Genomic DNA, 27,868 nt, shown 5'->3' with positions numbered 1-27,868 from the left:
TATAATGGAAGTTTTTCCAATATGCCTGTTTTTGTGATAGGTTATTTGAAACTAGGGTGCCCTAAAATTATTAGAATTACCTCTGATCTCTTTTATTGTAGTAAAGAATCATTACTTTCTTATTGCTACAAATTCTATGATCATGGTTAGGGAGCTTCATAACTGCTTGACATAGTATTACTTTTGGTATACTGCTGTGCATTTAACAAACATTTATTTATAAATTTAAATGAATTGAATATATACGGTTTGTTATATCTTGTAGATATCTCTTACAAACCTGTGATCAAGAAATTACAACTGAAGACAAACTCTGATAGAGGAGAGGTATTCAAGTCATGGATACTGGCAAGACCTGAAAGGAATGAAATGGACCTTTCTTACCTTAGGGTCATTCAGGAAAATATATATGACTTTCAGTCTAAGCAGAAAGATGAGGAAGAAAATTACAAAGGAATGCTTATAACCCATAATGAAAATCTCACTGATAATAAAGATCAACGTGATGAAAGTGTTGCCAGAATCAAGCCTATTGAAAATTGGCTTGCCTTAAGCTTTCAGGATGAACTGCATATTTTTTAAAAGTGAAGACAAAACTGATAAATTCATTCAAGCTGACAAGATTCTCAATAGTTGTGCCCCATTTTCACTGCTTCAAAGAATTTCTTCTAGCGTAGAAATGAATGTTTCTGATATATATTGGAGTAATTACATGCATCCTTTAATAGTGACACAAAACCAGGAAGCACAGAGGGAAAGACTTTATAAATGTGGTAAGGATGGCAAAATCTTTCTTCAGAGATCAAACCTCAGTAGACATCAGGTCATCCATACAGAGGAGAAATTACATATATGTGATGTATGTGAAAAAGTCTTTAGTCGAAATTCACACCTTGCAAATCATCAGAGAATTCATACTAGAGAAAAACCTCACAGATGTAATGAGTGTGGCAAGCTCTTTGGTCAAAAAACACACCTTACAAATAACTTGAAAATTCACACTAGAGAGAAACCTTACAAATGCAATTTGTGTGGCAAGGTCTTTAGTCAAAAAGCAACCCTTACACGTCATCAGAGAATTCATTCTGGAGAGAAACCCTACAGATGTAATGAGTGTGGCAAGGTCTTTAGGGAAAAGGCAACCCTTGTGTTTCATCAGAGAAATCATACTGACGAGAAACCTTATAAATGTAATGAGTGTGGGAAGTCCTTCCATTACAGCACAAAATTTCATAGACATCAGTTAATCCACACGGAAGGGAAGTTATATAAATGTGATATATGTGACAAAGTGTTCTGTCATAATTCCAGCATTCCAAGACAAGAGAATTCATACTGGAGAGAAACATCACATTTGTAAATGTGATGAATGTGGCAAGGCTTTAGTCAAAGATCAAACCTTGGAGTTCATCAGAGAATTCATACTGGAGAGAAACCTTACAAATGTAGTGATTGTGACAAAGTCTTTAGTCAGAAAGTACACCTTAGACGTCATCAGAAAATTCATACTGGAGAGCAGTCTTAGAAATGTAGTTAAGTGTGGCAAAATTTTTCATCACAGGTCAACCCTCATTCAACACCTGAGAAATGAGACCAGAGAAGAATTATAGTATTGTGAGGAATGTGGCAAAGTCAGTAGTCAAAATTCAGACCTTTCAGTTCATCAGAGAATTCATAATGGAGAGAAACCTTTCAAAGGCAGTGAGTAATGAAAAGCCTTTACTCAGACCTCAACCCTTACTACGCATCAGGGAATCAATACAGATAGTAAACCAAGTTAATGGATATATGTGGGAAGATCTTCATTTAATACTGACATTTTAAAGTCATGGGAAATTCGTGGTGGGGAGAAACTTGTGCACATTCATGAGTGTGGCATGGCTTCATTTATTATAAGAAAATGTGTACTGGATAGAAATTATAGAAATTTTATAACTCTCTGAACCTTAAGTCAAAATTTGTACTTTAAAGTCCACCAAAGAATCATAGTGGAGAGAAACTTTATTAATAAAATGAGTGTGACAAATCCTTTGGTGTACTGTCAAGTCTAACTTACTGTTAGGTAATCCGTGTTTGTGAGGGAATTTAAGAAATGGTTTTAGCAGGTGTCCACCTCTTAACTTCATTTGAAAGGTCCTTTTGGAGATAAATGTGTTTTAGACAAGGAATTCAATTGCCAAAGAATTCATTCTCGCTTCCGGGCGGGTGACATTCAGCCTGCCAGTCGGGGTGATGGGCTCTCTGTTCTAGGACCATGGCCCAGTTTGTCTGTAACCTCGCGGAGAAGGCCCTGGCTGGTCAATGCTGCTGTAACTTACTCGAAGCCTCGATTGGCCACGTTTTGGTACTATGCCAACGTTGAGCTGGTTCCTCCAACCCCTGCTGATAACCCTACAGCAATTCAGAGCTTGAAAAAAATTATCAACAGTGCTAAAACCGGTAGCTTCAAACAGCTCACTGTTAAGGAAGCTCTACTGAATGGTTTGGTGGCCACTGAGGTGTGGATGTCATTTTATGTTGGTGAGATCATGGGCAAGTGTGGCATCAGTGGCTATGATGTTTGAAGACCAATTTTTAACATGTAATTATTTGCTTTATTATTCAAGTTTTCTTGGACCATGTGTGAGCAGATTGCTATTTGAATAAAATAAGACAGTGTGTCAGAAAAAAAAAAAAATTCATTCTCAAAATTACCTCACAGTTGGGGTGAACACTAGAAAAACTCTTACTTGGGTCTCACTGTTCACCAATAATCAAGTAATCTGCACTGCACAGAATATTACAAGTGTACTGAATTTTGCAAAGCTTTTAGGTTGTTTCTTAAATATCCAAATCACCAAATACATCATCCTTTAAAATGCAATGACTGTGGCAGAATTTCACATTATGACTCCCTCGTCACTAGATGTCAGCATATATATCCCGGAGAGAAGACATGGAAATGTGTGTGGCAAGGATTTTACCCAAAGATCAGAAAATGGGACACAGGGCTTCCCTAGTGGCTCAGTGGTAATGGATATGCCTGTCAGTGCAGTAAACATGGATTCAATCCCTGATTGAACCCACATGCTGCAGAGCAACTGAGCCCATGCGCTACAACTGAACCCATGCGCAACTGAGCCTGTGCGCCGCAACTAGGGAAGCCCGCACACCCTAGAGCCTGTGCTCCTTGCAACAAAAGAGAGGCCTACATACCGCAACTCGAGGGTAGCCCCCACTCGCTGCAACTAAAGAAAATCCCGTGCAGCAACAAAGATTCAGCACAGCCAAAAATAAAAAACAAAAAAAAATTTAATTAAAAAAAGACATAGTTGAGTTACGTTGAGTTCAAGAATAAGGCAAGATCAGAGAGTCCATTGAAGAGAAACACTTCAAATTCATGCCTAGAGGCTCAATGCAGGTCTCACAATGCACTAGACATTTCAATATACATCTTTCATATAGAAACCACACAAAGCAATACCTGTGCTAAGGCTTGTACAAGAAGATAGACACTCTGAAACACAGGACTTACTCTGGAGAGGAATTTTTCAAATGTAATGAGTATTGCAAAAATTTTCATCTGGTATCCACACCTTTTGTGTAATAAGTGCACCTATACAGCTCAGAAACTAGACATTTACCGATCATGGAAACCAATGCATCCTCAGCATTCACTGAAGAACTTATATTGCAGAGAATCCTTTTAAGTGTGATGATGTTGGTAAATTTTTTGAGTAATTCAGCAAACTACACATCAGAAAATTTAATACTAGGAATAAATAAGTTATTTCTCCAAGATTGTGGTGGTGGTGGTTTAATCACTGAGTTGTGTCTTGACTCTTGTGACCCCTTGTACTGTAGCCCTCGAGGCTTCTTTATCCATGGGATTTCCCAGGCAAGAATACTGGAGTGGGTTACCATTTTCTCCTCCAGGGGGTCTTCCCGACCCAGGGATTGCACCTGCGTTTCTTGCGTTGCAGGCGGATTCTCTACTACTGAGCTATCAGGAAGAGCCCATTTCTCCGAGATTAGTCTGAGATTATTACACTGCAGAATCATTGCAAGTGACAATATGTTAAAACTAATGACATGTTTGCTATATGAGAGAAAGGACGTATGTGGAAATGGCCCATTATCTGTATAAATATGTAATTACCAGTGTCTTTTTTAACTGTTTATACCTTTCTACCTGAAGTTTGAAGACTGTTGATCTTATGAGTTCATTACAGCTCTTTTATGATAGTCTGAGAAGAAATAAAAAGAGGGGGCTGACTTCATTTAGTGTGGGTGATGCATATCCTTATTTCCTAGAAAAGGAAGGATCTTAAATTATCCAATTGAATACTGGGTGAATTAGCATCAGAGAGGGACAAGAAGTAATATAAAAATGTGACATGATTAGCCATGCTTATTATTCAAGGGTGCCCTTTGGAGATAGGTCACAGTGAATCATTAGACAGAAGCATCTGCCAATCACTATGAACAGATCAGCAGGACCTTAATGGACTGAACTTTACATGGGAAGAAAGTGAAAAGCTAATAGTGATTATGTGGTAGCAACAATACACATGGAAAGTCAGTGACATCCTGCATTGCTTGGGAATAGCTGTTCTATACATGTGATTAATGAAAAATTAGTCTTGCTCTTTGAAATTAAAGAGAGGGCAGTTTTTGATTGTGAAAGAAAAATGTAATCCAAAGTGCCAGAATCCTGTGTGTATATGTTCAGTTCACTCGCTCAGTCGTGTCCAACTCTTGCAACCCGATGAACTGCAGCACGCCAGGCCTTCCTGTCCATCACCAACTCCCGGAGTCCACCCAAACTCATGTCCATTGAGTCGGTGATGCCATCCAACCATCTCCTCTGTCGTCCCCTTCTGCCTTCAATCTTTCCCAGCATCAGGGTCTTTTCAAATGAGTCAGCTCTTTGCATCAGGTGGCCAGAGTATTGGAGTTTCAGCTTCAGCATCAGTCCTTCCAATGAACACCCAGGACTGATCTCCTTTAGGATGGACTGGTTGGATCTCCTTGTAGTCCAAGGGACTCCAAAGAGTCTTCTCCAACACCACAGTTCAAAAGCATCAATTTGCTTTTTTCCTTGCCCCCAGCAATGGAAGAGCAGAGCCCTAATCACTGGGCCATCAGGGAAGTCCCTCAATCCCTCATCTGGGAACTAAGATACCAGAAGCCACGCAGATCACCTAAAATTTTCTTTTTCCCTGAAATCCTCTATTTTGCTTCTGTCACTAAATAATAATCTTTTTCTGAGAGAGAATAGTTTTCTGTTGTTTTTTTTTTCCTTTTATTTAAGTGTGGTTGATTTACAACCTGGTGTTGATTTCTGCTTGTGTACAGCAGTAACAATACGTATTATATAATATACATATTATGTATGTTATATAACTACACATAATTGTTATATAGAATAGTGTATATTTTTTAAGTTTAATTGAAAAAACGGTAGCTTTTTAAAAAAAATACTTATTTGGCTTCATCAGGTCTTGGTTGTGGCATATGGGATCTTCCCTTTTCCTACCAGCCTGAGAGAGTTTTAGTTGTGGCATCTGAACTCTTAACTGGGGCATGTGAGATCTACTTCCCTGACAAGCGATCCTACCTGCCGCTACCCGCATTGTCAGCATGGAGTCTTAACCATCAGGGAAGTCCCTCTAATGTAACATAGGATACTGTATAAGGTTGAAGGCAAAAGGAGAACGGGGGCGGGCAGAGGATGAGACGGTTAGATAGCATCACTAACTCAGTGTACGTGAAACTGAACAAAATGCAGGAGATAGAAGAGGACAAGGGAGCCTGGAGTGCTCCCAAGAGGCAGAAAAACAAATCCCAAATTCCCAATCCTGTCTCCTCCACTCGCGAAGGGGGGACAATTTTTACTTGTAACTGGCCCACAGAATTTTAGCTTTTACCGTAAAACTGTTACAGATAGTCACTTAGGATAAGCAGGTAAAGGTAAGGGAAAGCGCCTTCAGCACCCGGCGCTCCTGGGCCCCCGCCTCCTTCCGCCCCCAGCGGTGACGCTCCGCCCAGTCTCCGACTCCGGAAGTCCCGCCTCCTCCTCTCAGCCACTCTTTCCGCTATCACCCAGGTGGAGTTAGCTTGGTGAGTGTGTTACTGCGAGCCGTCGTTTCAGTTTGCTAAGGTGTTCTTTGTTTAAGGTCGTGGGAGTGACTCTCGACCTTAAAACCCAGCACCCGGCACTCCAGCCCGCGTAAATCCATACCTCGTCCTTACTCGTCGGGTATGTGTTCATTTGGGCTTGATTTCGGTGTGAGGCTGGCCGCATGCTCTTGACTTTTCTGCCTTCTTTACACGTTAAGGCACCGCTTTTCGCCACATTTTTCCCGCTTAAAACCCTTTACTACCTCTGTCTCTCCGCCCCATGTAAAGTCTTCTGCGAGGTGAATTCGCGCCCCCCCCGCAGCCTCACCCTCTCTGGAGGCCAACAACCACTCGATATTCTTTGCTTTCCAATTCCAGATGGTCTTTCCGGTCCGTGGGCATCTTTTTCAGTCGTCATTACTGTAAATACGTGGGCCAGGAGGTTCCGAACGGTCAGAGACAAAGCAACTGAGAAATAACAACTGCGGACAAAAAAGAGGGAAAACCGATGGGAAGGTGCACGATGGCTGAGGATGTTGCAAAGAAGCTGTAACATTTAGAAAAAATTTTTTTTTTTTACTCTTGAAAGTCTCGCAGTGAAATCAAAGTTAAAACAGTAGTTGCAGGGATTGGAGAGCAACTTAGGGAGGGGGTGCCCTAGATGCAACGCAGGAGGGGCGATAACTAGGAAGACTTTCGCGAGAGTATGGGGGAGGGGATAAGATATTTGAAAACTTGGCCTTCAGAGAGGGATAATTTGTGATTGGAGCAGCAGAAGACAAAGAGGGGAGGAAGTATAACCGCGAGGGAGTGCTCTAGAGTGGGGACAAAGGGAGCATCAAAAGGATACTTTAGCCACGTGATGGAAGGAGCTGACTCATTGGGAAAGACCTGTTGCTGGGAAAGATTGAGAGCAGGAGGAGGAGGCCACAGAGGATAAGATAGTTGGATGGCATCATCGACTGGATGGACATGAGTTTGAGGAAACTCTTGGATGTAGGGAAGGACAGGGAGGGAAGCCTGCCATGCTGCAGTCCATGGGGTCGCAAAGAGTCGGACACGACTGAGCGCCCGAACAACAAGGGGGTAGAAGGAGTGCTACCTGGAGAGCAAACAAGGAGCAGTGATGGCGGAAGGAGGCAGAAATACCTAAAAATTTAGCGTAATTAGAAAGGTTGTAGGGAAAGAGTTGTGAGAGGGAAAACAAGTGGCAGAGCGGGCAGCACTCTGCGGTGGAAATAGGAAGGCAGGAACAGGAAGAGTAGAGAGGAATGAAATCACAGAAACAAATGAGGAGATGGATAATGTAAAGTGAAGGTTCTGGGGATCTGATCATACAACATGCTTTTATTTTTGGCATACTAATTCTTTAATTAGAGTGTGTTACTAAATACCTGAATTGCTGAGAGAACATCATTTGCGTATTCTCACCAGAAACAGAAAACAAAAATTGTGTGATGATGGAGGTGTAAATTCCTCGATTGTGATCATTATTACACAGTGTATACATCTGTCAAATAATCACATTTCAAGTATCTTATGGATACTGTTTATTCCTCAGTTATACTTCAGTAAATATGGAAAGGAAATAGAGTGTTGCTGGGCTTGTCTCCTCTGAGTGGTGATCAACTCAGATATCACATTAGGTCACTGAGGCGTATTGCGTGTATGTTTTGTTCCTGTTGACCAGAAATTCCCCTTCAGATAGTTTGTGTTGGGCCAAAGCTCCATAATAATTAAAATGCCCCAAGTGATTCGCATCTGGATCCCTCACTGAGCATGGTGATTGAGTCCTCCACTTCCTGAGGGCTGAGATCTGGGCTCTGCATGGGGATGGACAAGGGCCTGGTCTGTGACCTGAAGGGGCTTGCAGGTCAGCTGAGGTGCCCCCTCCACCCCTCCCGCCACTGCCATTGTGTACATGAGGCCTTACTGTGAGCTGAGTGTGATCTGAGGGAAAATGTGGGAAAACTCATTGTTGCAGTGTGCAGGAGTTGACTGTCCTGAGTCCCACCTGAGACAGTGGGCAGCAGACGACTATGTGTTCCACATGGTGAGATCTTCCCTGTGTTTGTGGTTGTGGCACAGGAAGCAGGGACGTTTGTTCTAAGCATTAAGCAGCGTGTTTTCCACTTTCGGAGCAGACCTCTTAAGATTCATTTTGTCTGAAGAAGCCCTGAAGAGGTGAAAGAGGAAAGAACTGGTATCAGGAATGGCTCTTTCTCAGGTAAAATCATATTCTCAGTTGATTTCTCAATCTTCCCTTCCTGACATGTTCTTCTCTGTAAGTGCTAATCTTGCCTGACTCTGAAGTATCCTTTGAAATCAGCCTAAATCTGTGGCAGTTGGAAATTGTTTAGATCACTTTCATCACCTCCTTTCTTCAGTTCAGTCACTCAGTCATGTGCGACTCTTTGCAACCTCCTGGACTGCAGCATGCCAGGCTTCCCTGTCCATCCATCACCAAATCTTGGAGCTTACTCAAACTCATGTTCATCGAGTAAGTGATGCCATCCAACCATCTCATCCTCTGTTGTCCCCATCTCCTGCCTTCAATCTTTCCCAGCATCAGGGTCTTCCAGTAAGTCAGTTCTTCCCATGAGGTGGCCAGGTATTGGAGTTTCAACATAAGCATCAGTCCTTCCAATGAATATTCAGGACTGATTTCTTTTAGGATTGACTTGTTGGATCTCCTTGCAGTCCAAGGGATTCTCAAGAGTCTTCTCCAGCACCACAGTTCAAAAGCATCAATTCTTTGGTGCTTAGCTTTCTTTATAGTCCAACTCTCACATCTATACAGAACTACTGGAAAAACCATAGCTTTGACTAGATAGACCTTTGTTGGCAAAGTAATGTCTTTGCTTTTTCATATGCTGTCTAGGTTCATCATAGTTTTTTTCCCAAGCATCAACTGTCTTTTAATTTCATGGCTGCAGTCACCATCTGCAGTGATCTTGGAGCCCCCCAAAATAAAGTCTCTGTTTCCATTGTTTCTCCATCTATTTGCCATGAAGTGATGGGACTGGATGCCATGATCTTACTTTTCTGAATGTTGAGCTTTAAGCCAACTTTTTCACTCTCCTCTTTCACTTTCATCAAGAGGCTCTTTATTTCTTCACTTTCTGCCATAAGGGTGGTGTCATATGCGTATCTGAGGTTATTGATATTTCTTCCGGCAATCTTGATTCCAGCTTGTGCTTCATTCAGCCCCACATTTCACATGAGGTACTCTGCATAGAAGTTAAATAAGCAGGGTGACAATACACAGCCTTGTCGTACTCTTTTCCCAGTTTGGAACCAGTCTGTTTTTCCATGTCCGGTTCTAACTCGTGCATACAGATTTCTCAGGAGGCAGGTCATGTGGTCTGGTATTCCCATCTCGTGAAGAATTTTCCACAGTTTGTTGTGATATACAGGTTTTGGTGTAGTCAATAAAGCAGAAGTAGATTTTTTTCTGGAACTCTCTTGCTTTTTTGATGATCCAGAGGTTGTCTTTTCATTTTGTTGATTTTGCTGTTTGACATAAAGAAGTTTTTACCTTTGATGCAGGTAAAGTTCCATCTTCATTCCATTCTCTTAAGGTATCTAGTTTTTCAGCACCATTTGTTGTTACTGGGGCTCTCCATTCCTCTTAGTGTAATCTTGGCAATGCTTGTCATTACATTTTCTGTATATTCTAAAGGTTATTTCTGTGCTTTCTGATTTGCTCCATGGCTTCTGTATAATTGTTTTTGCCTGTACCACATCACAGATGATTTCAGCATTTTTCACATCTAAAAGTGTTAGCCTCCAATTCCTTTTGGAAGACTGTTTCGGCTATTTAGGGGTCTCTTGAGATTCTATAGGAATTTTCACATGATTTGTTCTATTACTACAAACATTGCCATTGAAATTTTAATAGGGATTTCATTGTGTCTGTAGAAAACTTTAGGACTTACCAGGTAGTGCTAGTGGTAAAGAACCTGCCTGCCAGTGCAGGCAGAGACACAAGATATGTGGGTTTGATCTCTGGATTGGGAAGATCCCTGGAAGAGGGCATGGCAACCCACTCCAGTATTCTTGCCTAGAGAATCCCATGGACGAGGAGGAGCCTGACAGGCTATAGTCAATAGGCTCGCAAAGAGTAGAACATAACTGAAGCGACTGAGCACACACACACATAGAAAATTTAGAGTATTGTGATCATTTTAAGAATCCTGTCAGTTCCTGAATACAGGGTTTCTTTTATTTGTGTTTCCGTGGACTTCTTTTAGCAATGTTTCGCAGTATTCAATGTATAAGTCTTTGACCTTTCTTGCTAATATTTTTGCCAATATTTCGTAAGTATTCTACCTCTTGATGTTATAATAAATAGGATTGTTCTCTAATTTCCAGTTGACATTGTTCATTGTGTATGCAATTGCAACTGATTTTTCAGTGTTGATTTCTTTTCTTATGCTACATTTTTTCTAAATTTTCTTTTTTTTTTTTTAAGTATTTATGCAATCCTCCACCAACTGAAATCTTTGAAATCTTGATATCATGTGGAGTGATCCCAACCACTTCAGTGCTCTCAGATATTTTAGCTCTCATTTATTTTTCCCTTTCTTATGATTAGAATAATTTTATTTGAGTGTATAAATGTGTTGACTAAAAGTGGATTAAAACGAATGTTACATTGAGGTGAGGTGAAATTTCTTGTTCCTCCCAATCAATGAATATGGTATATTTGCCTTGCAATTCAACGACTATGGTTTGTTTCTCAAAAATGCCCTAAATAAAAGGTTATTTTTAACTTTTACTACCATACTATTTTTCAGCATAAAAACCTGTGTTTTGCTAGATTAAATTTTTCTTTTACTTTTTGCATACAAATATGTATGTTTAAAATTTCAATTCCAGTTTGTAAATGGCAGTTATGAAACAATTGCATTCAGTTTTTTCATGTGGTTCCTATCCTTGCAAATTATACTTTTTCTAGATATTTTTATAGACTCTTGCTTTTCTACATACACCATATTAACTTTTCTGTGTCTCTTATTACAAACTGCCACAAATTTGAGTACCTTAAACCAACACATATTTATTCTCTTGTTTTTTGGAGGCCAGAAATGTCCAGTGTATCCCGAGAACGCATTGTGCTCCTGCTGGGTTCTCCTGATCAGAATTCATTTTCTTGCCCCATTCCCAATTCTAGAGGACATGGTTAAATTACTTCCTTTGGCTAATGGTCCCCATGTGTATTTGCATAACACATTCTCAGTTAATTATTGGTTTTGTTCAAATATCTTCTTATCATCTAGGTATTTCCTGAATCTGTTTTTAAACCAGGACTTCCTGTCACTATCATTGTTCATATACAATTTCATTGTACTTACCTTCATCATGATCTTGGTGAAATTACCTTATATAAACTACGTGAAGTCAGGGTATTCATTTTGTTTCTTGCTACATATTTAAAGATTGGAATCATTCCCCACTTAGACAGTGAATGAATGCCCTTTAGGAATAGAGGTGATTGAGGTAAACAATAGGCACAGTAGGTCACACGGTGAAATAAACATGCTTATAACCACAGATTCCTTTTTTCTTTTTGGTTAGAACATTTTATTTTTTAAAGAATTTTTAAATTGAAGGATAATTGCTTTACCGAATTTTGTGGTTTTCTAACATACATCAACAAGAATGCAGCCATGCCCCTCCCTCCTGAACATCCCTCCCATCTCCCTCACCATCCCACCATTCAGCCTGTCACAAAGCCCCTGTTTGAGTTCCCTGAATCATAGCAAATTCCCGCTGGCTATCTATTTTATATATGATACTCTAAATTTTCATGCTACTCTTTCCATATAACTCACTTTCACCCACCTCCTTTCCCCCATGTCCATAGATCTGTTCCTACATTGCTGCCCTGAAAATAAATTCATCAGTACCTTCTTTTTAGATTCCCATACATATGCATCAGTGTACGATATTTGTATTTCTCTTTCTGACTTACTTCACTCTGTAGAATAGGCTCTAGGTTCCTCCACCTCATTAGAACTGACTCAAATACATTCCTTTTTATGGCTGAGTAGTATTCCATTGTATATATGTACCACAGCTTCTTTAGCCATCTGTCAATGGGCATCTAGGTTGCTTCCATGTTCTAGCTATTGTAAATAGTACTGCAATGAACATTGGGGTACATGTGTCTCTAATTTTGGTTTCATCAGGGTATATTATATCCCTAGGAATGGAATTGCTGGGTCATCTGGTGGTTTTATTCCTAGTTTCTTAAGGAGTCTTCATACCATCTTCCATAATGGTTGTATCAGTTTACATTCCCACCAACAGTGCAAGAGTGTTCTGTTTTCTCCACACCCTCTCCAGCATTTATTGTTCATAGACTTTTTGATGATGGCCATTCTGAGTAGTGTGAGGTGGTATCTTATTGTAGTTTTGATTTCCATTTCTCTAATAATGAGTGATCTCTAGTCTTTCCCATTCTGTCATTTTCCTCTATTTCTTTGCATTGATTACTGAGGAAGGCTTTCTTCTCTCTCCTGGCTATTCTTTGGAACTCTGCATTCAAGTGTGAGTATCTTTCTTTTTCTCCTTTGCTTTTCGCTTCTCTTCTTTTCACAGCTATTTGTAAGACCTCCTCAGATAACCATTTTGCCTTTTTGCATTTCTTTTCCATGGGGATAGTCTTGATCCCTGTCTCCTGTACAATGTGACGAACCTCCGTCCATAGTTCATCAGGCTCTCTGTCTATCAGATCTAGTCCCTTCAATCTATTTCTCACTTCTACTGTATAGTCATAAGGGATTTGATTTAGGTCATACCTGAATGGTCTAGTGGTTCCCCCTACTTTCTTCAGTTTAAGTCTGAATTTGGCAATAAGGAGTTCATGATCTGAGCCACAGTTAGCTCCTGGTCTTGTTTTTGCTGACTGTATAGAGCTTCTCCATCTTTGGCTGCAAAGAATATAATCAGTCTGATTTCGGTGTTGACCATCTGGTGATGTCCATGTGTAGAGTCTCCTCTTGTGTTGTTGGAAGAGGGTGTTTGCTATGACCAGTGCATTCTCTTGGCAAAACTCTATTAGCCTTTGCCCTGCTTCATGCCGTACTCCAAAGCCAAATTTGCCTGTCACTCCAGGTGTTTCTTGAGTTCCTACTTTTGCATTCTAGTCCCCTATAATGAAAAGGAGATCTTTTTTGGGTGTTAGTTCTAAAAGATCTTGTAGGTCTTCATAGAACCATTCAACTTCAGCTTCTTCAGCGTTACTAGTTGGGGCATAGGCTTGGATTACCGTGATATTGAATGGTTTGCCTTGGAAATGAACAGAGATCATTCTGTCGTTTTTGATATTGCATCCAAGTACTGCATTTTGGACTCTTTTGTTGACTATGATGGCTACTCCATTTCTTCTAAGGGATTCCTGACCACAGTAGTAAATATAATGTTCATCTGAGTTAAATTCAAGAGATAGCAAGGGAACATTTCAGGCAAAGATGGGTTCGATAAAGGAAAGAAATGGTATGGACCTAACAGAAGCAAAAGATACTAAGAAGAGGTGGCAAGTATACACAGAAGAACTGTACAAAAAAGATCTTCATGACCCAGATAATCACAATGGTGTGATCACTCACCTAGAGCCAGACATCCTGGAATGTGAAGTCAAGTGGGCCTTAGAAAGCATCACTACGAACAAAGCTAGTGGATGTGATGGAATTCCAGTTGAGCTATTTCAGATCCTGAAAGATGATGCTGTAACAGTGCTGCACTCCATATGCCAGCAAATTTGGAAAACTCAGCAGTGGCCACAGGACTGGAAAAGGTCAGTTTTCATTCCAATCCCTAAGAAAGGCAATGCCAAAGAATGCTCAAACTACTACACAATTGCACTCATCTCACACGCTAGTAAAGGAATGCTCAAAATTCTCCAAAACAGGCTTCAGCAATACGTGAACCGAGAACTTCCAGATGTTCAAGCTGGTTTTAGAAAAGGCAGAGGAACCAGAGTTCAAATTGCCAGTATCCGCTGGATCATCCAAAAAGCAGGAGAGTTCCAGAGAAACATCTATTTCTGCTTTATTGACTACGCCAAAGTCTTCGACTGTGTGGATCACAATAAACTGGAAAATTCTGAAGGAGCTGGGCATACCAGACCACCTGACCTACCTCTTGAGAAACCTGTATGCAGGTCAGGAAGTAACAGTTAGAACTGGACATGGAAGAACAGACTGGTTCCAAATAGGAAAAGGAGTACGTCAAGGCAGTATATTGTCACCCTGCTTATTTAACTTACACGTCATGAGAAACGCTAGGCTGGAAGAAGCACAAGCTGGAATCGAGATTGCTGGGAGAAATATCAATAACTTCAGATATGCAGATGGCACCACCCTTATGGCAGAGAGTGAAGAGGAACTGAAAAGCCTCTTGATGAAAGTGAAAGAGGAGAATGAAAAACTTGGCTTAAAGCTTAACATTCAGAAAACTAAGATCATGGCATCTGGTCCCATCACCTCATGGGAAATAGATGTGGAGACAGTGGAAACAGCATCAGACTTTATTTTTGGGGGCTCCAAAATCACTGCGGATGGTGACTGCAGCCATGAAATTAAAAGTCACTTACTCCTTGGAAGGAAAGTTATGACCAACCTAGATAGCATGTTAAAAAGCAGAGACATTACTTTGCCAACAAAGGTCCATCTAGTCAAGGCTGTGGTTTTTCCAGTGGTCATGTATAGATGTGGGAATTGGACTGTGAAGAAAGCTGAGCACTGAAAAATTGATGCTTTTGAACTGTGTTGTTGGAGAAGACTCTTGAGAGTCCCTTGGACTGCAAGGAGATCCAACCAGTCCATCCTAAAGGAGATCAGTCCTGGGTGTGCACTGGAAGGGCTGATGCTGAAGCTGAACCTCCAATACTTTGGCTACCTCATGTGAAGAGGTGACTCATTGGAAAGGACTCTGATGCTAGGAGGGATTGAGGGCAGGAGGAGAAGGGGACAACAGAGGATGAGATGGCTGGATGGCATCACTGACTCGATGGGCATGAGTTTGAGTAAACTTTGGGTGTTGGTGATGGACAGGGAGGCCTGGTGTGCTGCGATTCATGGGGTCGCAAAGAGTAGGACACGACTGAGGGACTGAACTCAACTGAACTAATAGTGAGTGATGTTGAACATCTTTTCATGTTCTTGTTAGCCACCTGTGTGTCTTTGGAGAAATGTCTTTTTAGGTCTTTTTCCCACTTTTTGGTTGACTTGTTTGTTTTTGCGGTATTGAGTTGTGAAAGAAAGTGAAAGTCGTTTATTTGCATCTGACTCTTCGCGACGCCATGGACTATACAGTCCATGGAATACTCCAGGCCAGAATACTGGAGTGGGTAGCCTTTCCCTTCTTCAGGGGATCTTCCCAACTCAGAGAATGAACCTAGGTCTTATAGCATTGCAGGCGGATTCTTTACCAGCTGAGCCACAAGGGAAGCACTCGTTGAGTTGTATGAGCTACTTGTACATTTTGTAAATTAATTCTTTGTCAGTTGTTTCCTTTGCTATTATTTTCTCCCATTCTGATGGTTGTCTTTTCACCTTGTCTGGTCTTACATTTACGTCTTTAATTTTGAGTTTGTCTTTCTGTATGGTGTTAGGAAGTGTTCTAATTTCATTGTTTTGCACATAGCTGTCCAATTTTCCCAGCACCACTTACTGAAGAGGCTATCTTTGTCCCATTGTATACTCTTGCTTCCTTTGTCAAAAATAAGGTACCCATAAGCATGTGGGTTTATCTCTCGGTTCTCTATCTTGTTCCATTTGTCTATGTTTCTGTTTTTGTGCCAGTACCATACTGTCTTGATGACTGTAGCTTTGTAGTATAGTCTGAAGTCAGGAAGGTTGACTCCTCCAGCTCCATTCTTCTCTGTCAAGACTGCTTTGGCTATTCGGAATCCTTTGTGTTTCCATATGAATTGTGAAATTTTTTGTTCTAGTTCTGTAGAAATGCCATTGGTAATTTGACAGGGATCACAATGAATCTATAGATTGCATTTGGTAGTAAAGTCATATTCACAATATTGATTCTTCCCACCCAGGGTCGTGAAATATCTCTCCATCTCTTTATGTCTTCTGATTTCTCTCATTGGTGTCTTATAATTTTCCATATACAGGCCTTTTGTCTCCTTGGGTAGGTTTATTCTTAGCTATTTCATTCTTTTTGTTGCAATGGTGAATGGGATTCATTCCTTAATTTCTCTTTCTGCTTTTTCATTGTTAGTATATATGAATGCAAGTGATTTCTGTGTATTAACCTTATATCCTGCAACTTTGCTGGATTCACTGGGCTAAACAGATCCAACTCATTCCCAAAGTGTTAACTTAAGTTTTTTCAAGCCACAACATTTTAAATTCAAGGTTCTGAAATGTTCTGTTCTATACCCATCACAAAATAATGTTCCTGTTTTTCAGGTGGGATAGTTTTTATTTCTGAGTGACACAGCACCTGGAGAACAGTGACTGAACAAAGTTGGAAGATTCCCATTCTCACATAATAGGTCTTCCAGAGGTACCACATGGGGGGATGTGGTATGTCTTGTCTCCCTTATGTCTCCATGAATACTTAGTCTAGAGTATCATTATACCAACATGGGTCTTGGATGACTAAGAAGAGTGAACCCTTTTCAATTTTAGATTTTGTCTTCTTTTCATTAAAACATTAATTTGAAACTTTCTATAAATATGTTAACCATTTGTGTTAAATATCCACCATAATTTTTATATACATGTATACTTTTTTTTTTTTCGCTATGCCACATAACTAGGATCTTAATTCCTTGACCTTGTATTGAATGCTGGCCACCCTTTTGAAAGTACAGCATCCTAACCACAGGACCTCCAGGGAATTCTAGGCTCTAGAGGATATCTTGGTCACACAGTTTGTTCACAAGATTTCTTAGGGGAATAGGGAAGTGATCATCACCTGTTAATAACTTCATGTCTACTGCTTTGATCTATGGATAGAACAGACAAGTTAGGCAAGATATTTTGTGATTAAAGTGTTTGAAAGATGTGCTAGGACTTGGGATGAGTAGATCGTAGGGCTGCCTGGTTTAACATTAGTGAGAAGACAACAGAGTGCCTCCTGCACAGAATTATTTCCGGCCAAAAGCTGCCTACAAATTCCAATTTGTCAGAACATCATTCCATTTATTTAAATTTATTTTTCATCATTCCATTTCTATGGGCTCATAGGTGAAGGACCATCTTCTGTAACTTTTTCTTCCTGACATAGAGGGTCATATTCTTAACAGTGGAACATATTCATGTGGGTCTGTAGCATCTCTCTCTCTCTCTGTTTTTTTTTTTTTTTTGTCTTTATTGCAGGATAATTGCTTTACAATCTTGTGGTCTCTGCCTTATATCATCTCGAGTCAGTCATAAATATATATGTATCCCCTCCTTCTGTGACATCCCTCCCCCACCCCCATTCTATCCTTTTAGGTTATCACAGAGTGACTGACTGGGCTCCACGTATTATATAGCAGCTTCCCATTAACTAGCTATTTTACACATGATGGTGTGTATATCTCACTGCTACTTTCTCAATTGTCCTAGCCTCTCCTTCCACCACTCTGTCCACAATATCATTCTCTCTGTCTACCTCTCCATTTCCTACTTACAAATAGGTTCATCAGTACTACTTTTCTAGATTCCATATATATGTGTTAATGTACAATATTTGTTTCTCTGACTTCATTCTGTAACAGGCTCTAGATTCATCACCTCACTACAGCTGATGCAAACACGTTCCTTTTTATGACTAATAATCCATTGTATTTACACGTTTTCCTTATCTATTCATTTGTTGATGGACGTCTAGTTTGCTTCCACGTCCTGACCATTGTGTAGCATCTCTGTATAGCCAGTTGTACGTGCCTATTTACATACACAGGCAGAACAAGCTACAGTTATTTTGATGCCCCCAGAGATATAGATTATTATGAGCAATAAATACTGTTAATACAGTTTTCCTAAGGCCAGTTCTTGAAACTGCCCTAGGCATAGACTTGGCACTGAATCAAGATGAAGCAGTTTATGGCATGGGTGCAGTCAGCATTTTTCCCTCTGGTAGCAGTTACCATATCTGTAAAACTCAAAAATGTGGAACTTCCCTTGTGATCCAGTGGTTAGGAATTTGCCTTCCAATTCAGAGGACATGGGTTCTGTCACTGGTTGGGAAAGTGAGATTCCATATGGCACAGAACAATTAAGCTGGTGTGAAAGACCCCACGTGCCAGTAGTAACAACCAATGTAGTCAAATAAATATAAATATTTTAAAAAGAACTTAGAAATGTGCATCAGACAGTGAGTCTGGTTCTTGTGTCCTAACCTTTGGATGCTTGAGTCTTTCTCTTGTGTCAGGGAGGTCTGGAAGACTTCAGCTTTTCTATCGAGAAGAGACTAAAGAGAAAGACAAATACATGTGGTATCACTGTATCTGTGGAATCTAAACAAAGGGTAAAAATGAACTTCTCTTCAAAACAGGAATAGATGGTTATCAGGGGCTGAGAAGTGGAGAGAGATACTGGGAGGTAAGGGTTAACATATACCTACTGGTATATATAAAGTAGGTAACTAATAAGGACCTAACATAAAGCACAGAATTCTACTGAATTCTACTCTGTAATGAGCTATAATGGGAAAAGAATCTAAAAAGGTGCATATATGTGTATGTATAACTGATTCAATTTGCTGTACGCCTGAAACTAACACCATGTTGTGAATGAACTATACTCCAATAAAGTGTTAAAAGGAAAAAACAGTGAAGATATGGCAGGGGAAGAGGCGCTTTGTACTTGGGGGTGACGTGGGGATGAGTGTAGAGTACTGCTGTGTCCCAAGTGGATTCAGGTCTTTTTTTTTTTTTTTTTTTTTTTTTGATTCAGGTCTTTTAAGGGGTCAGGATAAGTGACAATGTTGAGGGACTCAGCCAATTATATGTCTATATCCCCTCAAACTTCTGTCCCATCCAGGCTGTCATATGATATTGAGCAGAGTTCCCTGCGCTGTACAGTAGGATGTTTCTGTTTTATAAATGGGTTCGTTGGTATCATTTGTTTCAGATTCCACATGTAAGTGACATTTAATCTGTCTTTGTCTGACTTATTCACCTAGTATGATAATCTCCAGGCCCATTCATTTTTATCTTTAATTTTATTTTCCCAACAGTGTTCAGTATTTCTTGGATAAACCACTTCAGTTCGTGTTTACTAGTTCAGATGTGCTAAATCCTCTGTAGATCTACTCTTGGAATTTCCTTAAGACTTTCCCCCAGGTGTCTGGGCCAAACAATATTAAGGTAATACCTAGTTTATCCACATCTTTGTAAACTGTCTGCATGCCCAACATGAAGGACAATTCACACAGCCTGCTTTCTCAGGTCACGGAAAGTAATTGACTCTTTTTTCACTTTATTAATTAAAAAAAACCATATTCGGGACTTCCTGGTGGTCCAGTGGTTAAGAATCCACTTTCCAATGCTGGCATTGTGGGATCTATCCCTGGGCAGGGAGCTAACATCCCACAGGCCATGGGGCAACTAAACTACAGGCACAACTGGAGGGCCTGTGCGCCACAATGAAAGAGCCCAGGTGCCACAACCAAGACCTGAGACGGTGAAATAAATACATTAAAAAAAAAAAAAAGGACACCATATTCTCACCAGATCATTTCTTCAGCAGGGCTCAGCTGGTCAAAGAGGAGATAAGTGCATAATTTAGTTACATCAGTGTGATAATTCACTACGGTCTATAATCATGAACATAAAATCCACGATGCTGTGCAAAAGTTTTTTTTCGTGATCACCAGAGAAATGGCAAAATGGAAAATATTTTCTTAGCATTGATGTTGCGACCCATTTCCTATAGGCAAGACTAGCCTGCATGACCTTATGTGAGTTCCAAAGGGCAGAATAGTTGCTAATCAAAGAAGGATGCTCATGCCGGGTCAATCCTCTCTACTTTTGTCCGACTCTTTGAGATCCCATGGACCGTAGCCCACCAGCCTCCTCTGTCCATGGGGTTTTCCAGATAATACAGGAGTGGGTTGCCATTCCTACTCCAGGGGATCTTCCCAGCCACGGATTCAACCCAAGTCTCCTGCACTGGCAGGTGGATTCTTTGCCACTGCACTGATTAGGACACCAGATCTCCTAAGACCGTGCAGACACCCTAATCTTGTCAGCAAACCCACCCTTTTTGCAATTTTATAATATTGAGTAAAGAAGAATACAATACTGCGACTGCCTTGATCCTTAACAGACAATATAACCTCCCCCTACTCACCAGGGAGGGGACCTAATCTGTTTCCTCCTAGCCTGGCAAATATATAAGCCATTCTTTCTCCTCCATACCTCTCTGTATTTCAAGTAATTTGGTTTGGCATTGGTGCACAGAGAGTAAAGATTTTGCCATTAATATAACCTCTGGGATCTTGTTCAATTTAATATCAACCCATACCACTGACTTCAAGATTCAGAGGAACATCTTTCAACACCTAATGGTGTCTTTACGATGTGACAGGACCAGACACAATACATCCCCAAAGGAACACGCAGGGCCCTTCACTGACATTCTAAGGTACATACACCAAGGTTCTTGGGCGTTTGTTGTTGTTATTTATTGTTGGTTTAATATTCCTAATGTTCCATTTTTCAACTACAACATGTATTCATCATTTTTTTATTTTTGCTTGGTCTTAAGATTTATGGTGACAGAGTTGAGCTTACTTCAGACCCTGTATTGTGGAAAGTAGCAAATGACTAAAGAATTCTCCCAGTTAACTTCTAGAAAAAGGCATACTGCCAAGAGTCAGCCTTCTCCATTATCACTGATATAAGACCCCCCACTCAGGCCCTTGTGTACCTGGGAAAAAAACACACAATTTCCCATTCTTTGCCCTGTCAGTTATTTGGTTGTAATGTTTAGTCGCTGTATCCTGCCTGACTCTTTGCAATCCCATGAACTGCAGCATGCCATGCTTCTCTTCCTTCACTATTTCTTGGAGTTTGCTCAAATTCATGTCCATTGAGTGGGTGATGCTATCTAACCATGTCATCCTGTCACCCCCTTCTGCCCTCAATCTTTACAAGCACCAGGGTGTTTTCCAATGGGTTCATTATTTGCATCAGGTGGCCAAAGTATTGGGGCTTCAGCTTCAGAATCAGACCTTCCAATGAACAGGCAGGGTTGATTTCCTTTAGGATTGACTGGTTTGATCTTGCTATCCAAGGGACTGTCAAGAGTCCAAAAGCATCCATTCTAATCTCAGCCTTCTTTCTGGACTGTCACATCCCCACCTGACTACTGAAAAAACCATATTTTAGACCATAAGGACCTTTGTTGTCAAAGTGATGCCTTTGCTTCTTAATACACTGTCCAGTGTTATCATGGCTTTCCTTCCAAGGTGCAGGCGTATTTTAATTTCCTGGTTGCAGTCATCTTCTGCACTGACGAGTGTTGAATTGTTCCGTCCTGCCTGGCGCGCGCCGAGGCCCCGCCTCACCCTTCTAAGGCCGCGTGCCCGCCGGCTTCTCTCCACAGCCCGCCCCCTGACGCCGTGGCTCTGCTCAGGCCCCGCCCTCACGCCGCTCCGCCATTTCCCTGCGCCTGCGGTCTGCGTCACACACGACGGGAAGCGGAGCGTCTCAGCGCCACGTGAGTTTCTCTTTCTAGTCAGACCTCGTCGCAGTCTGCTTTTCTGTGTATCGGGGTCTGAGAGTTGCGGCTGACTAAAGACTCTATATCCCCACGCCCGCCCCACCACCCCCAGCAAACAGAGACATCTCTGTGAGCGATGAAGAGAATCCCGTTTTGAAGTCGCTCTGAAGCCGCTTCCTGCTTTTGGTCCACTGAGACGTTGCGTTTGGCACCTCTTTCCTGCTTAAAACCACTGACTGACCTCACTGTGAACCCTTTGCCCTTCCTGCACCTCATAGAACTTTGTTCCGCGAGCTGGTTTAGTCGCTCCGCAGCTTCAGCCTACCGGCCCTCGCTCGCAGAGAGGCCGCGTCGAGAGCCCGTCCCGCCCCTGAGGCCCCCTCCCTCCCAGCCCCGCTGTCCTCGCGTCTCCTTAGGCCTGTCCTTGTGTACCGCAAACCTTCCGTTCAGAGTGACCCTGTGTGGGGGCAGGTGACCTGAGCCAGCCACGTGTCACCCATGGTTCTTTCCTCCCAAATTCCACCCGCTGGAATTTGGCTCTTGGGGGAGCGGGGCTTCTTATTTAGTCGCCATCCCTGTAAATAGTGGGCGAGTGGGGTCATGAAAAACAGAGACAGCGACTCCGAGAGAAATAGAAAATAGAGAAAAGCTTGAGGGAGAAGCGATGGCAATGAAGAGGATTGGTGGGGAACTTGAAAGAGACACCTTCATGAAAGAGAATAAGCATTCTGTAGCGCGTGGTGAAAGGAAAGAAGTTTAGAGCAAAGCAGGATCTCCGGAGTTAAAGGTGAGCAAAATAAGTAGGTGTTCTTAAGTCCGAGTCTTTGCGACCCCTGTATCTCCCAGAGTTTGAAGTTCATGACCGTTGAGTCCAGGGATGGTATCTCACCATCTCATCCTCTGCCGCCCTCTTCTATAGCCTTCTCGGGAGAGGGGCTGTAAATCAGGGGTCCTAAAGGGGGCGACAATGGAGAGGCAGTTCACCCAGACAGCCTGCAAAGGCGATACAAGACTTGGGGCCTTGGCTTACAGACAATATCCTACTGGGAGAGAAAGGGGACTCCTAGTGATTGGAGGAGCTGAGAAAGGAAACTGAGAGGAAGCGTAGCTACTTGAGGGTGCCAGAGAGTTGGGAGGGAGGGCAGAGATGGAGGAAGAAAGGCTGAAATATGGAGATTGAGAATCACCAGGAAGGTTGGAGAGAAAGCATCTTAACGGGGAACAGATGGGAGAGAGAAGCTGGTTGGGAGTCAGGGACGAAGTAGAGGAGGACAGGCACAGCAGGAGAGCAGAGGGGAAGAGAAAGGGAGATGGAGAAGGAAGTAGGGAAACAGAAACTAAATGAAGTGGAAACAAGTAGGGTGCAGGTGGGGGAGGGGACTAGATCCTGAAGAGTGCTGAATTGGTTGGATAAAGATTATTAAGTCATAGTACATTGATTTTTGGCGTTAGAATCTAATAAATTTTAAACTTGTTTATACAAATGTGAGTGGGAGTTGCAAAACTTCTGTCTGTAAGGTTTCTGCATTTTGTAATTATTTGTATGAAAAGATAACATCCATGTGCAGAGCCTGTAGCTGTGGGGGCTGCAGCGGTGACTTGACTCTCAGGTGGATCAGCCCCTTCCCTTTTCCTGGTGTGGAGTAGAAGTTATGGAGAGAAGTGGGGCTGGGAGTGACTGACTCTTACTACATGGTGCCTTTGAAGGAACATTAAGCATGTTCTTTGTGATAGTTTTCCTTTTTCCTTTCTCTCTTTACATTTCTTTCTTTTTTTTTTTTGCAGCTTGGGATAAAGATTCATTCATTCAATAGCAAGTTTCTTGTAAATAATTATTCACTTCTGAAATAGGAATTGATGGCCTCCTGTAATTAATTCCTGAATTAATTCATTCATGTCATTCTTTTCTAAATATGCTGTAGTCTCAACTCTTTTTTTTTTTATACTTTGCACCATTATCATTCAATGAAAAAAATTTAACAAGCTGATTCACTTAAGGTTTCTTTCACGTTTAGTTGAGGCCTATTTGCTGTTTCCTTTTAACATTATATCTTCGCAACATTTTTTTGGTAACTGGTAAATAGTTATAGACTATTATGATGAGTACTTAATAAGGATGTCAGTGATTTTTTATATTAACAATCAAGACCTAATTTAAGCAGTTAGTGTGCTTTCCATTTTCCTCTCTCATGTGATCTGGTAACTAGTGAGCTATGAGCTGATCTGATGATGCTTCCCTCAGGTCCAGAAGCTGAGCAACATTGATCCCTAAAATGATTGGCCAAACTGGATGTGTGACCCTGTGTGGCATTTCTTGGAGGGAGTGCCCAGTTGTAGTTAGAGTTTGAAATAGATCCCAGTTTTGCAAAATGAAAAAGAACAGTAACAGAGGCAGGAACATAGGCTCAGAGTCTGAGAGGCAATCATGAGCTGTCGTTTATGAATAAAGGTCAGTGCTTAAAGTGAGATAGATTATCAGCAGCCGTCTTCTATGAATAAGGGTCAGTGTGCAGGAACGCCTCCCACCTCCGCTGGCTTTCCTGTGTCCTCAGGTCTCTACCAGTGTCTCCAGCCTCATCCTGGGAACCAACCCTGTTCTCCTGGTCAGTCTGTCCTGGTCACATTCACTTGATCCTTGTTCATAAACACCAAAACCTCTGTCTCGGATCTTAGTTTCTACTTCTACCTTTAGTCATTAAATCACCATGGCTCTTGCTCTTTCTGTTCCTTCAGGTCTTGGCCAGTGAGGTCTCCCCATCTCCTTCCCATATTCTGTGTCATGTTAATCAGGTTTACTGCCTCTATGTTAATCACCCTCATGAGAAATGCCCTTGTCCTTTGATTATTTGGAGTCTTTCCTCTTTGCCCTTCATTGAATGATGCTTCAATGAAGCAAGTTCTCTTCCTTGCAGTGAGATGGGTATCTTACTTGGGGTGAGGACTGGTATTGTGGGTTGGACTGAAGAACTCTCAGGGGAGACAGAGGGGACAGGGTAGGTGATGATGGTTCCTGTATCTGTTCTGAACATTTCAAGTCTAATTGATCCTTACCCCATGTAGACACTTCATTACTCAAAAAAGATGTGGGGAGATCTAATGAGCCTGATAGATCTAGTGTCTTGAGGTGTCCCCATGTTTTAGTCCCCTGTGTCACTGCTCACTGCAGCCCCCAGGTCTTCTAACCTCTGTCCACTCAGGAATCAGTTGCCATCTTGGACAGTAGCTCTGCCTTCCAGAGCAGGGAATGCTGAGTTTACTGTGGTTAGAAGGTGTGGTTACTGTGGCCAGAAGGTTTGGAATCTAAAGGGATATGCAGTTGTCCCCCCTTCTTAAAGAGCTGGGGTATCTTCCAGTTAGCTCTCAGTGGGGAGAACAGGTTTCACTGAGATTGGGGTCTCTCTATCTTTGTCACCTCTTCACTGAGCTCAATCCAACCAAATCTCAAAGACCTTTAAAATTTTGTAATGTCCCCAGTCTCTGACAGGTTTACCCAGAAGGGCCAGCTTCTTGGTCTCCATACTGAGTGCCGAGTGCCCTTGGATTTGCAGCTTGCGGCAACTCTATTGCAATGCCCATGCCCATGGTCACTACTCTTTAGCCTCTTATTCAGCTGTGCTCAAAGAAGAGGTAGGAAATGGGAAGAAGTGAAGGGGAGCTTGTCAGGGTCTCCAGGAGGGTTGTGGGAGCAAGAGTGGATCTCTGGATAAACCCAGTGAATGGTGTATGTGTGTATAAGAGACAGGCATGCTTGTGTGATCACGGGGTGTGTGAAACTGTTGACAAGGGCGGTCTCAGTTCTGGCTGGAGGACCTCCATGTGGGCTTATGTTAATTGTCAGCTTGTGAAATGGTGGGCATGCCATTGTCTTAGCTCAGTTTCCCTGGACATGGATGCTGTAACAGAGGTTTGCGTGCTTGGGTTAATCGGGAAACGTGATCACACCTATGGAGGAAGAAAGGACGTGGGATAGGGAAGAAGAGTGTTTTCCTGCAGTGTGTAAGAAGCAAAGCCTGAGCTGAGCCCACAGGGAGGTCTGGGTGCAAATAAGAATTTAATTAGAACTTGAATCAATAAGTTTCCCGGGTGGTGGTACTTTATGAGATTATCCAGGGTGAAAGGAGTGTTTTATTATTATTTTTTTTTTCTTTTTTTTTCTTTCCTTTTCCATGTGTCCAGGGCATGAACCAGGAATGGGCACAGAGCAAAAGCCAAGCTGGGATAAACAAGGAGTTGTTTTGTCCCTCACTGATATGAGACAGCCGCCACCAACCAGGTGCCACTCTACCCAGGTCAGGGACGAAAGGAGTGTTTTAATTTAAACTGCTTTGTTGGCATTTTAGTTTGTTGAACAAATGCATTTAAGCCTCGGTACTAATATGCATGACTGCTCATAATACCCTAATCATGAAACAGCATAAAAAACCTGATCACATAAAGGCCCTAATAGGCACAGAGCCCTTCGGGGGGTGAGGAAGCTCTATTAGAGAACACAAAAATACTATTCTAAAAGTGGTTATAGTTAAAGATTTAGAAAAATAAGAGTTTAGAATTGTTAATTTTAACCAGGAATGCTAAACAGGGGCTGCCTCACTGGAGCTACAGAGTCTTTGTGTGGTGAACCTTTTAGATAAATTTAACTGATAACTTCTGCAAAAGGACTGACCTTTGTGTTCAATAAAGAATAGATTAGGGAAAACAGCTTTGCGTTCACCTAGGTCATAAAATGTCAATAGGCCCAAAGGCCAGAAGATAATGTATAAGACCCTCATAAACAAAGAAGTACGCAGAAAACACCCTGGTTTCGTGAAGGACAAGCTGATGTAATGTTAAACTATCTTCCCCTTAGAAATGTACTAACTTAGGGTATAAAAGCTACGGTGAAAAATAAAGCACTGCCAGACTCTGCTGCACACCCCCAGTCTGCGCGCTCGCGCTCTTCTCTCTCTCTCTCTCTCTCTCTCTCTCTCTCTCTCTCTCTGTGGGAGTTGCCTGTCCTGGGTACCTCCTGAGACAGTGGCCACAGGGGACTGTCTGTTCCTCATGGTGAGGGCTCCCCTGTGTGTGTGGTTGGGGCTCAGGAACCCTAAGCATTAAACAGCATGTTTTCCACTTTCATGATAGAACTGTGAAGACTCATGGACGAAGAAGCCCAGAAGAGGAAAGAACAGGAGTCAGACATGGCTCTCTCTCAGGTAAGGTCATATTCTCAGTGGATTCTCACACTGCCTTCCTGAAATGCCCTTCTCTGGACTCGCCAATCGTGTCTGACTGTGGAGTGTCCTGTCTGACTCCTGTACACGTACACTCAGCCGGGACCTTCCCTCAGGGCCTGTATCTCCACTTAGATCCCGTTCCCCCATGACCTGGTTCCTGGCCCTTGTGAGGAGGCTCCCCTTGACACCATCCTGGGCAGGGCTTCACACCCACAGGTTGGAGACAGAGTCTCGGTGCTGTTGCGCAGCTGGGACTGTTTAGGGCCCATCTGGATGCACTGTCTGCTCTCTGTCAACTGGGGTAAGGAAGCTGCACCTAGAGTCACGTATTAACATGTACAGTATGTGGTACAATCTGCGAAAGAGGCCAATTAGGGGAAATTAGTTCTGACATTTTATAGTACATTTAAAACTAAATGAGGACCTCCTTGAAAACTTAAGTGTTTGGGGATGGAATGGAAAGTTCAGAAAGAGATGTCAGTGCTAGGCAGTGTTCCATTACACCATCTAAAGTATGAAATCAGGTTTACTAATTTATTGTTTTCTTTCTTTTTTGGCTGCACAATGCAGCTTCCGGGGTCTTAGTTCCCTGAATAGAGACTGAACCTGAAACCCTGCAGTGGAAGTGTGGAATCTTAACCACTGAACCATGAGGGAATTTCCCAACTTTACTATTCATGATTCAGTATTTTCTTAATGGAATAAAATAATGAATTTTGGAGTTTGTTAGTAAGTACATACCTAAAATTAAGAATAAAAATCACATTATTATTTATAAAATATATTTATTTCCTGTAATCTGATTTCATTGCTTCAGTGTCTTTTCCCTAGTTTGGCGACTGGTGGCCACTCTCTGGTTGCCGTGCA

The 27,868-nt window shown here is 41.8% G+C and overlaps 3 protein-coding genes, 1 non-coding gene and 1 pseudogene across 13 annotated transcripts in view; 4 read left to right on the top strand and 1 right to left on the bottom strand.

The window, feature by feature from the left end:
• Positions 1-2,028, top strand: part of LOC136161684 (zinc finger protein 616-like) — a 31,245-nt gene extending 29,217 nt beyond the window's left edge. For 5 of the 7 annotated variants that reach the window (XR_010661755.1, XR_010661756.1, XR_010661752.1 and 2 more), the window contains one exon: positions 266-283. Coding sequence is in view for 1 of the 7 variants with exons in the window: in XM_065926709.1 (XP_065782781.1) it covers positions 266-582 (317 nt within the window). In the remaining 6 variants the exon portion in view is untranslated. Of the gene's footprint in view, positions 1-265 lie in introns of all 7 variants that reach the window. The other 2 variants (XR_010661758.1, XM_065926709.1) reach the window with 2 other exon arrangements.
• On the top strand, positions 713-1,360 carry LOC136157618 (zinc finger protein 83-like). The gene has a single exon (XM_065919444.1). It carries the CDS (start codon positions 713-715, stop codon positions 1,358-1,360), a length of 648 nt encoding a protein of 215 aa, XP_065775516.1.
• Positions 2,029-2,165: 137 nt separating the features above from the next.
• On the top strand, positions 2,166-3,595 carry LOC136161690 (ATP synthase subunit g, mitochondrial pseudogene; annotated as a pseudogene).
• Positions 3,596-6,085: 2,490 nt separating this feature from the next.
• LOC136161678 (zinc finger protein 570-like) overlaps positions 6,086-27,868 on the top strand; it is a 29,059-nt gene continuing 7,276 nt past the window's right edge. For 2 of the 4 annotated variants that reach the window (XM_065926702.1, XM_065926705.1), the window contains exons 1-2: positions 6,086-6,102; positions 26,910-26,980. Coding sequence is in view for 2 of the 4 variants with exons in the window: in XM_065926705.1 (XP_065782777.1) it covers positions 26,924-26,980 (57 nt within the window). In the remaining 2 variants the exon portion in view is untranslated. Of the gene's footprint in view, positions 6,103-21,659; positions 21,786-26,909; positions 26,981-27,868 lie in introns of those variants that run through there. The other 2 variants (XM_065926703.1, XM_065926706.1) reach the window with 1 other exon arrangement.
• Positions 25,953-26,087, bottom strand: LOC136162296 (small nucleolar RNA SNORA48). The gene has a single exon (XR_010662100.1). It is a non-coding gene; the product is annotated as a small nucleolar RNA SNORA48 (small nucleolar RNA).

The sequence above is a fragment of the Muntiacus reevesi genome, chromosome 2 (genome assembly GCF_963930625.1).
Source record: "Muntiacus reevesi chromosome 2, mMunRee1.1, whole genome shotgun sequence".
Lineage (NCBI taxonomy): Eukaryota > Metazoa > Chordata > Mammalia > Artiodactyla > Cervidae > Muntiacus > Muntiacus reevesi.
Note: the sequence above shows the minus strand (reverse complement) of the source record. Positions and strands in the feature narration are given on the sequence as shown.

What these genes read in the sequence shown, in the direction of transcription:
- LOC136157618 (XM_065919444.1), top strand. Translation starts at nt 713, where the DNA reads ATGCATCCTTTAATAGTGACACAAAACCAGGAAGCACAGAGGGAAAGA.